The 10,834-nt window shown below is 46.0% G+C and overlaps 1 protein-coding gene across 1 annotated transcript; it reads right to left on the bottom strand.

Moving 5' to 3' along the window:
• Positions 1 to 609: 609 nt before the first annotated feature.
• Positions 610 to 10,654, bottom strand: Isl1 (ISL LIM homeobox 1). The gene is made up of 6 exons (XM_005392728.2): positions 10,368 to 10,654; positions 9,351 to 9,540; positions 6,443 to 6,702; positions 4,322 to 4,608; positions 2,956 to 3,123; positions 610 to 998 (listed from the first exon to the last, which is right to left on the bottom strand). The coding sequence occupies exons 1-6, from the start codon at positions 10,393 to 10,395 to the stop codon at positions 882 to 884; spliced, it is 1,050 nt and encodes a 349-aa protein (XP_005392785.1). The 5' UTR covers positions 10,396 to 10,654; the 3' UTR covers positions 610 to 881.
• Positions 10,655 to 10,834: the final 180 nt, after the last annotated feature.

Here is a 10,834-nt window from a genome sequence, read left to right on the forward strand (position 1 = left end):
AAAAAAAAGTTTCCTTTTTTTTTTTCCTCTTTATTTCCAGAGAAAGAGAAAAACAGTCATTTTAACCAATAACTATACACATCTTTGGGGGGAAAGTTCTTGGACAGACACGAGTCAAACACAATCCCGACGCTTGTGGCAAAATAGAGGTAACCTTGTTGCAATGCTTTATAAATCGGTTTTTAAATCTCAATTCAAAAACCTTTAAAGTCGCTTCAGACTTCTTGATAGAGGATGGATCTCAAAAAAAAGGGTGAGGGAGGGTGGCAGGTGGCAAAAGTAAAAAGGAAACCAGCTACAGGACATGCTAAGAGACCCAGGATTTCAATTAACCCCTTGTTAAAGTCAACTAAAAACATCGCAAACCAATGCAGCTCCACCTTCCTGAAGGACTCTTTCGGCCCAGAAGGCCAGTCTCTCTTCCTGCTCTTTACTGGAGCTCCTGATAGGCAAGGCAATGACCACACAGAAACAGCACCATTCAGATTAGGATGGACTAGAAAATTCTCTATTTCTGTTTTTCTCTAGATGTGCAGTGAAACAAAAATGCTTTTTTTTTTTTTTTTTGAGATCCTTGAATATAAATCCTCTACGTTTTAAAAACGTCTCTTTTTTTCAGTACTCCTAAGGTCATTGAATAGCGTATGTTGGGTGTTGGGTTTTGTTTGTTTGTTTAATTCTAGTAAAATCCCATGATTGTCGTCACAGTGTTGCTACCATATCACCTTGTCATTAAAACAGACTTCGTGCATTTCATGGAGCATTCATTTCTTGATTCAGTTTTCATTGACTGGGTCGTTAAATACTTTTGTTTCAGAGTTCAACAATATAATTTCCCACTTTCTCCAACAGGGAAAAAAATACATCTGAATGAATGTTCCTCATGCCTCAATAGGACTGGCTACCATGCTGTTGGGGGTGTCTGGGAGCTGAGAGGACATCGATGCTACTTCACTGCCAGTGGAATTAGAGCCTGGTCCTCCTTCTGAAAAATTGACCTGCATGGAAGGTTAAGAAGTCAATAAAGGAGGCTATAACAATATCATAAAAATATAAGCTCATCAAATTGTAATGTATGTACAAGTGTTTATGAAGAAAAAGATATCCACATAGATAACAGGCTTATAGAAAGCCTGTGAAGAGAAAAGTTGAGAAGAAATTCTCTCACTTTCCTATCTTCTTAAAGATCGCTGTTTTACTCAAACTGAATTCCCAACATTATGTTGCATTAAATTATTTAAGACAAATGGCATCACGGCTCTACCATGCATGCTCAAAATAAAATTATCCTGCCGGCTACATGTTGCCCTGGGAGAAGGCAAGTTCTCAGTCTCTACACATCAAAACTTCTCTTTTTGAGTTGGAAAATCCATGTCTCTCACACACACACACAGAGGCTTTGAGCATGTATGGGAGATTCAGAGGAGGCTCCCTGGACCAAGGATTAACTCCTTGGAGAGCTCACTCACAGTATGGCTTTCTTCCTTCTTGTTTCTGCTGCCTGTTGGTCAGTCTATCTCCCTCTCCCCACTCTCCTCAAAATCAGGCCCATCTTTTAACGAGATCATCACATTATCAATATCTGGCTTTTTCACTTAACTCAAAAAAAAATATACTGCTGCTGTAAACCTCCTTCCACAATGACACCCAACCCCTACCTCTTCCACTCACTCAGCTGCTCTCACCTCAAAATAAACTTTCAGAAAGGCAAACACTTGCCTGTCTTGAACCTTCCCCTACCCTTCTTCTACATCTAGGTTTTTGCTCAATTAACTCATCAGATCAGTGACTTTAAAATAAATTTTTTCTGGTTCCAGAGTCTACCTTCCTCTCTACCCACATTCCCAAGTTGGCCTGTCCTCTGGACTGGCCACTTACAGACTCCAGCCTGGGGCCCAGTCTTCTTAATCACTTGCCTCTGGCCAATTACCTAACCATTGACACCCAGGAAACAAATGGCTTCTGGGTAGATGTGAAGGTAAAAAGCTATTCTCAGTTAATGCTTTAGTTTTATTGCTAAAGGAAGGATAGAGTCTCGTGTTTTATAAAACAGGATTTTACAGGACTGATAATACTTTAAGAAAAAAATCATGAATACAAGTATGCCATACTATAAAGGACTTATGTTTAGTATCTTATTTATCTTGACCCTTAAAGCCTTTTGTAGGTTAAAAAAGGTGGACTAATTTTCTTTCGTGGTTGTAAAACTTGTTAATGCCAAAGTAGGTTTTCACAGATTTCATGAAAACTATCTCTAATTGGTAGGACTATATTTCTTTTGCTACACATGGTGCACATATATGTGACTACACATAGATGTATCTATATGATATTTGAACTTATATACTAAAAACAACCTAAGAAGTCCTACATTTCAATATATTCACAGAAAGGGATAGTAACAAAAGTATCGATCAATTATTTGAATGATTCACCTATTGGTATATTTAAAAATTGTTCCTAGACAATTCCTGTTACTCTCTGACAACACATTGATTATGTATTATTATGTCACATATGTATTATAATTGCTTCGATGTGGGCCCTGAAATACCACAGTCTCTAGATGCTAAAAAAAGAGTAAACTTACTGAATGCTGATCCAAATACCAAGGTGCCTCTAAAGTCCCTACAAACTTGAAAAGCTGAAAATGAATGATTTTGCAAAGTGCATACATTTTCACACATCCCATCTAGTTAAGCATCTTGAAGTTAATCTTGGGAAGTGTGCTGATAGAAAATTCAACTTACATCATACAGAGTCTCATAAAAAGACCCACAAAAGGTTTGTTTCCCTTGTATTTGCCTCCCCTCTCTTTTCTGCCACACCTCCTTGGCCTCCCCTCAATCCAAGGGCCAAGAAGGGCAGTCCCCTGGAAGCTTGTGTGTGACAGGTAAACCAGAATCCCCTTTCCGTGGGGAATTCAGCCTTTTCAGTCTGGGAGCTGACACTTACCAGTTGCTGAAAAGCAGGCTGATCTATGTCACTCTGCAAGGCGAAGTCGCTCAGTACTTTCCAAGGTGGCTGGTAACTTTGCACCTCAACTGGGTTAGCTTGTAAGCCACCGTCGTGTCTCTCTGGACTGGCAGCCACCATGGGAGTTCCTGTCATTCCCTGGATATTCTGCGAATAGCACCCCCATCCCAACATGTTAATGAGCAAACTACCTCCCTCCATTGTCTGCCCAGGCTAAGCAAATATACCCCGGCATTATCTTATCTGTACAGTGGTCCTTTATTGATTCAGCTAATCTGCCGCACCTATGGATATGAGCTGGTGTTGGGTTTTGTTTTTCTACTTCTGTGGGCTGGACTACTGGGTCTACTGAAACTTTATTAAAATAAATTCCACTGACAGTCTTCTTCTCCCTTACCTTCATAGCTCACCCCCAGTTCCTCCCATCTACTTTCAGAGGTTTTACCCTCCCAGAAATAGAAAGCTGAGGCAGGCTGGGCCTCCCTTCAGCCTTCAGACATGGTGGTTTTCTTGGAAGTTTCAGTTAGCTACAGATTTTCTCCAAGAAGTTTTTCTTTGCAGAGCCAGGCCCAGCTCTCAAGCTTTTGGTCTGGCTGCTATTGTGCTATTATGCACTCACCAACTTAGAAAGTACCCTGGCCCAGTCTTGGCAGGCCAGCCAAGTTTAATGACAGAGGATTTTATAGCATTTAAAAATAGGGCTGAAGTAGTAAAACAAAAAAAAAAAAAAAAAAGAGAGAGAGAGAAAGAAAGAAACTGTAGTTTAATTTAACCAGGAGGCCTGAAAGAGGAGCACTGCCCAACATAACAGTGCCAGGGACCTGGCACCTCTGGAGAAGCCTGAGTGCCACTGGGAGCAGAGGGTGCTCTGTGTGTGGAGGTTACCTCGGGGGACCTCTCCAGCCTCAAGGCAGGAATCACAAAGTGGTAGGGTAGGAGGCCCAGGAGGCTTGCAGGGTAACTGCCCACCCAGCCCCTGCATATAGACAGGCACTCACAGTATTGCTCCTACTTCCTTTTCTGTAAATGTGGAACTGATGACCTCAATTTTAGCAAAGCCCAGGCCAGGCCTCACTGGCACCTATCTTCATGGGTGCATGAGCTCACCATGCTATCCTGCCAGTCTGGGATGAGGGCCACCAGGGATCCCACCTCACCAGGAGTCTTTCCAACCTGGCCAGCCCCCAGTGCTGGGTGTGCTCCTCCTCCTCCTCCCTCTGTCAGGGCCTGGGTGGGCGTGGGGGTGCGGGGAGGCAGGGTTTCCCCATCTGGCTCCTGCTGGCTCCAGAACACACCTCACAAGTCTTCCTTCCCCTTCCCCTTTGTCCCCTGTCTGGCCACTCACAGTTTTGTCATTAGGCTGCTGCTGCTGGAGCTGCTTCATCATGATGCTCCTCTTCTTGTCCTTGCACCGCTTGTTTTGAAACCAGACTCGAATCACGCGGGGGCTGAGGCCCGTCATCTCCACCAGTTGTTCCTTCATGAGAGCATCCGGCCGGGGGTTGGCAGCATAGCAGGTCCGCAAGGTGTGCAGCTGCTTCTCGTTCAGCACAGTCCGAACGCGGGTGGTCTTCTCTGGCTGCTTGTGGACATGGGGCCGCAGGGCTGGCTGCCGGGCGGAGATAGGCTCAGCTGCGGAATAAGGGGAGCTGTGAGCAAGGGCCGAGGAGCCAGCTGACCCACCCAGGCCACCTTGCACAGATCCAACAATTGTGAGTGCTTTGCAGCCTTGGCACACAAAGCAGGGACGCCAGAGGTAGGGGTGGGGAGGGGCTGAGGAAGACTAAGATCTCATTCCTTAATCTGCAGAGATCAGTGCTTAGTAATCCCAGTGGGAACACAGCCCCCACCCCTGCCTGGCCAGCCCAGCGGCAAGAAGCCACTGGCAGGGTCTCATCTCCGTGGTTCCCCATGCACCAGAGGGAGCATGTTCCAGCACTGCTTTCCTCCCGCCTGCCTTTTCCCACACCCAGGCGGGGCCCAGGTTGTATGGAACACCCCCACCTCCAGGGCTGGTACTTCCTCTTGGGTGAAGGCCAGGAGGGTACTAGGGGAGGAAATGCAGAACGCCCCAATGACAGCCTACACCAGCAGGGCGTCTGCAACAGGAAGGCCGAGGAACTGCCAGAAAGCCTTGGCCTTCAGTCTCAGAGCCAGTCATGTTCAAGGGCTGAAGAAATTCTGTTCTTTTGGCCATCTCTCCAGTGCCCGGTCTTCCTTCACACTAAATCAGAGCAGGATGCTCCTGAGACAGCTGACCCCAAGCAAAGGAAAACTGAAAGTCTGCTGAGCTGCCTGGGCTCAAGATAAACGACTGTGGGGAAATGTCCCTCACCTCCCTCCCCATATTTCGGCCTCCTCTGTGTTTCCCACCCTTGAGTTGGCCCCCACGAAAGCTAGTCCACAAATCCCCCCGGACAGATTCTTAGAGCTGCCAGAAAAAGGCAAGGGGTGTGTGTGTGTGTGTGTGTGTGTGTGTGTGTGTGTGTAGTGGAAGAGCTGCTTCCTCAGCTCCACTACTTAGTGAGAACTGAAACATGAAAACAATGCAGGGTTAGGGGCTGTAGATTTATTCAAGACCAGAAGCAGGTACAGAAACATCGCCTGTCCTACCCCAGCCTTGTCATGAGCAGTCCTGCTGTCTTTCCACCACTTTCCTGCATGAGCAACCCACCATCTGACTGTAGGGTAGAAATCCTGCACCTCCCACAACCCCCTGGGGTCAAGCCAGCACCTTGGGGGTCAATTTAGAGCTACAGCAACAGGCTTGAAGATGAAATTCTCACCAAATCACATAGAATGAATGGTCTAAAGAGGCAGGCTCCCTTTAAAAGGCAATTACTGCAGATTAGCTTGTTGACAGTTTTAAATTACAGCTCTGTGCAATGACCTGCAGTTATTAAGACTGTATCTTTTCAGGGTCCCTTCTCTTGCTAAAAGATAAAAATAAAATTTGAAACATGTTTGGGAGAGAGGAGTAAAAACACAGAAATTGGGAAGCTAAATGACTTAAGTAAGGCACTTAGGCTTCCTGCATTGAGTTAAGGAGGAAGCTAGAGGGACCTAGGGCTCCACCCCTTTCAGCAGGCAGCAGCTAAGAGAATACCTGGCAGGGAACTGAAGCCCATTTTCAGCAAGCCCTGGTGTGGAGGCCAAGGCAAACCGGCAGTACTGTTTGGGCCTGTGTATGCATGTGTGCGCAAGAGGCTCCTGTGTGTCCCCACGCAGACGCGCAGACGTGTAGGTGTGCCTGGGAGTGGAGGCTGGCAGCGTGCACAGTGAACCCTGCTGTACAGGACGGCGCACGGTGCAAAACTGCTCTTGGAACACTTGGCTTAACGGCCACAGGCCTGCTGTCACAACCACCCTGGAGCGACCAGGTTTGCTGGCCTCCAGGACTTGGGGAGGGCCGCCACACTTGGCCTGACCTGCCTCCCTGGAGCCGGCTCCTCGGGCGGTGGAATACCTGCCATTTGCAGCGGCCGCGGCGGATGCAGGGGACTGAGCGGGTCGCCAGGGCCCAGGCTGGCTCTCTCCACCACGTCGTGGTCCGCGCGGCAGAACAGCCCGTCCTCCCGCAGCGCGAACTCGTCCCCGGGGATGAGCTGGCGGCTGCAGGCCACGCAGCGGAAACACTCGATGTGGTACACCTTGGAGCGGGCGCGCATCACGAAGTCGTTCTTGCTGAAGCCGATACTGCACTTGGCGCATTTGATACCGTACAACCTGCGCGGGCCGGCAGGGCCGGAACAGAAGCACATCAAGGGGTCACTTTAGGCAGGCGCTGCCCTGGCCCAAGACAGCCAGCTATCCCGGCTGAAAGCTCAGAGATGCCTTGAAAAATCAGTATTACCGCTCTGAAGGAGAGGATAGAAATGAAACCTCTTTCCCACTTTTCGTATCTTTCTCTTGCACCCTCCTCTCCCTTTCCCTCAGTCCCTTTTGCTTTCCAATGAACCTCTCCAGCTCAGTGTCTCTTAAATCTAGAACATCCGGCCCGAACTAAAGAAATTTATTGATGGATTCAAAACCTGGGCCGCAGCAGTAGAACCCAGCAGAGATATGTCCATGCAGATTTGAGCGGGGAGGAATTCAGGGGGCCTCCAGTAGCCAGTGGCCCCACACTTTCACTTCTTTCTCCCTCAGTTGCAGTTGCCAGAAATATCTCGGAAGCAATAACAAAAAGGTTGTGGAATGGGACTGTCACCCCTCTTCATTCGTGAAGTCCCACAAATCATACGCGAATAACAAAATGAAACCTCCGTCCAGATCCCCTCCTGCACAGCAAGCCAGCACAGCCTCCATCCAACCACAGACTTTCTGCAGGCAATAGTGTGAATGTTCCTTCTCCATGCCTCCCTTTATTATTAGTTCTAAAATCTGCTCTTACTCTCTCAAATCTTCTCCAAGTCTCTTAAGTATCTGCCTCTATTTCAGTTTGCTTGAGAACCAATACCAACCCGAATATTTGACTTCTAAGGTCTTCTCTTTGTTGGCCTTTCCTTACCAAGGGACGATCCTTATAGGTTCCATCTAAGCTGCACTAGTTGCCCCCTCTCTTTCAGTAATAACACAGGCTGGGCCATTCCTACAAACTGAACGGAAGAGAGAGGAACAGATCCATGCCCGAGTGGGATGGGGGAGGGAATGCTGTCCTAGGAGACGTTTGGAAATGCAAAGGATCACTCCAGTCTGCTTTTACAACCCCAGGGTTTAAGGGTACATGTACATGTTCATGAACACACACACACACACACACACACACACACACACAGAGTTAAGAGAGAGAAAAGACTGGGTTTTTCTATAGAAGTGTGCAAAATTAGGCACATGCAGGTCTATGTACAATTTAGCAAAATGACATTTCCACAGGAGTAAAGATGCCCCTGCAGGTGCCAAGTGGGTTCTCTCTCTCCAGAATCCTGAGCCCACATACCAACTAAACAATAGAAATGGCTCACTTGTCAGAGGTTAAAAGGTAGATTCAAAAGTTTTTCCTCTCTCCACCTACCCAATGTAAGAGCTTCCATTTTATGGGATTAGGACTTTACTTTGCCACTGACTAAACAACTTAGAAAATTCCTCTCTCCTCCTCTTTCTCACCCCTACTCCCCCAAACTGTTAAAAAATTTCTCCTCTTGCACCGTTGAATTTACCTACCAAGATTATATTCTCCACGTCATAATTTTTTTAAAAATGTGTGTTACTATGTAGGCGGGAGAAAATTGTGACTATGTATTAAATCTTTACTAAACTTTAATGAAAGTTCTCAAGTTCCAAAAACCCTCTGACCTACAACATCTAATTATTTATTAATCGCCACTGGGGAATTTTTTGAAAATATTCTTACTATCACTTGACATACTAGCAAAGGCAATAGCTCTTCTGTTTGCTATTGAAGGCAATTAAAAAAAAATTTACAAATTCTACTGGCTTCCTAAGGCTGAAAATGAACTTTCTGATATATATATATACAAGTCCTCCTCAAAAATTTGAGGCTGGTGAAGCCTGATGCAGAGTAAATTGAAATAGCAACAACAAAACCAAACTCAGAAAGTTGCTATGTGGTTTTAGTCTTGTCAGAATGGGCAATTCACTCATTTTATCAGTTCCTAGATTTTAATGTGAGAAAGGAAGCTGTTCAATTATCTAAATATACCAATTGTTCGTGGACAGATGATGGGCAATTTGATCTGCTCAGTCTAATTCATCAGCTCAGATAAGATAAGAAAGAAAAGACAGTCAGATGTCACCAAAGGGTTAATATTTAAAAAGATTAAATTTCCGGGTCTTTTTGCAAGGATTATTTTCGTTGGTTTTGAAAATTTCCAGGATAAAGCTTTTATCCTAAAAGAAGAAATGCTTCTGTTTGCTTTTGCAAGATACATCCCTAAATGTGCTTCAAACTTTTATTTTGTCTATTTCACTGATGCCTCCAAAATTTTCTAAACTTACTAATAAAACACAGTTAAAGCAGACAAATACAACACTGCATTAGATAGTGAAAATTGATCGTATTTTTAAAGTTTAGAAATTCAAACTCATCCACCTTTAAATTTTGTTGTTGATGGTGGTTTTGGAAAAGAGAGGGTGAAAGAAAATAATATGGGTACCACAAATTCCAAAAATAATTTAACAAGCTTTCGTACCATACAATTTATGAAAAACCCTGTATAGAGATTTTGTCATTCTGTTTCCTAAAAAAAAAAACTACATGAAGAGTATAGTTCAATTTTATAAACGCACTTAAAAGGAAACTTTTGCATGCTGGACCCCACTAATGCACACTTCCCCCAAGACAAAGCCACAGCAAATAATAAACGGAGAGAGGCAAGAAAACCTCACAAATGAAGGCAAAAGTATAAATGGCATACCTGATATAGTCTCTTTTACAGTAGGTTTTCCCATCCCTAACAAAGCACGTACAGCTCTCGTCCAAATACTGATTACACTCCGCACATTTCAAACATGCCGCATGCCATTCCAAATCCGGCGAAACCCTCAGAATATACTGATCATGAATTTGATTGCCGCAACCAACACATAGGGAAATCAGACGTTTTTCTGAAATGAAAATAAATACATGATTGACTAACCGTTTACTTCCTACAGAGATAAACACACTTTTAGTGTCGTTCTCTTATAGGGCGTACTCAGGGAGGTTTTCTTTTTTTTTTTCTTTCATTTTAAAAAAAAAAAAGAGTATTGCACTTTGGGATGGTAATTGAAGTGTGCCATCAAAACCTTGACTCATTTTAAAAAGGAGGTGGAATATATGTAAAACGCAGATTTGAATAGTCTACATTTGTAAGCCTAGCACGCAATCAAACCCGCTCGTTTTGTATTTCCCCCCCTCCTCCCTCTTTGCTATAATCACTGGAAAAGATTATGGATAAGTCAAGTCAAAGAAAAGGTTTTGACTAGAAGCGTTAAGTGAACGCAGGGATGTCTATATTTTCTATGAAGCACGCTCTTAAATAGCACCTAGGACTGGATATTGTTAGCAAGAGCAGACATCAATATAGTTGTCACTCGTTCTCTTTTGCAAGTCTAATGCTAATTCGTATCTGTGGGTATTGTATGTTCACGCAGACCTTTGCAACATAATAACCTTCTCAGAGAGCTCGGCATTCCCGAGCAGGAAATCGCCTCTAAGTACCAGAAGACTAGGGTTTGCGAGGGCACCCGGGCGAATTCAAACACAAGGTACGATCAGTTTCCCGAAGATCAGAACCGACAGCAAGCAAACAGGCGTGACGGCCACGAGAAAAGCCACCTTTCTCTCTGCAGGCAGTGACTCCGACTCCGCAGAGCCCTTGGCACCCGTGCCTGAGAGAGACCCCCGCACCAGAACAGCACACCGAGCCCCACAAGGTAAAAAAGCCTCTTACTTTTTGGTGGATCTCCCATGTCTCCCATATCTGTAAGAGGGAGTAATGTCCACAGGGAAATGGTGGTTGTACAGTTGGTGAACAGCCCACAGAGAGGATGCTGGAGCTGTGGCTAAGTGGGAAATAGTGGCCCCTGGGGTTGCCAAGGCTGGGAGAGCCGCTGCTGGGGCGCCGCGCCCTCGCGGGTCCGGGAGTCCACGCTCGGCCGGCGGAGTCCGGAGCGGAGGCGCTGCGGCTGCGGCGGACTCGCGCGGCTCGGGCACCGCTCTTCCTTATCTCTTACTCAAACTTCTCTGCTCCAACTCAGCTCCCTCGCCATTGGTCTGACGCAGCGCGCGGGGACGTCAGGCGAGGGCCGCGCCCATTGGCTGCGGGGCGCGCGGCGCAGCCGCTCTGATTATCATATTTCAGCCCCGCCGCCGCGCCGCGCCACTGCCCGCCCGGCGCCCGCGGGAGAGGCTTAGGCT

The sequence above is a fragment of the Chinchilla lanigera genome, unplaced genomic scaffold (assembly GCF_000276665.1).
Source record: "Chinchilla lanigera isolate Chin_1 unplaced genomic scaffold, ChiLan1.0 scaffold00045, whole genome shotgun sequence".
NCBI lineage: Eukaryota > Metazoa > Chordata > Mammalia > Rodentia > Chinchillidae > Chinchilla > Chinchilla lanigera.

Excerpts from the sequence above, each read along its gene's own strand:
- Isl1 (XM_005392728.2), bottom strand. The coding sequence starts at position 10,395 with ATGGGAGACATGGGAGATCCACCAAAAA. Across the intron at positions 9,541-10,367 it reads CATGGGAGATCCACCAAAAA|AAAAACGTCTGATTTCCCTA; the intron begins GTAAGAGGCTTT and ends TTTTCATTTCAG. Across the intron at positions 6,703-9,350 it reads TGTAAAAGAGACTATATCAG|GTTGTACGGTATCAAATGCG; the intron begins GTATGCCATTTA and ends CGGCCCGCGCAG.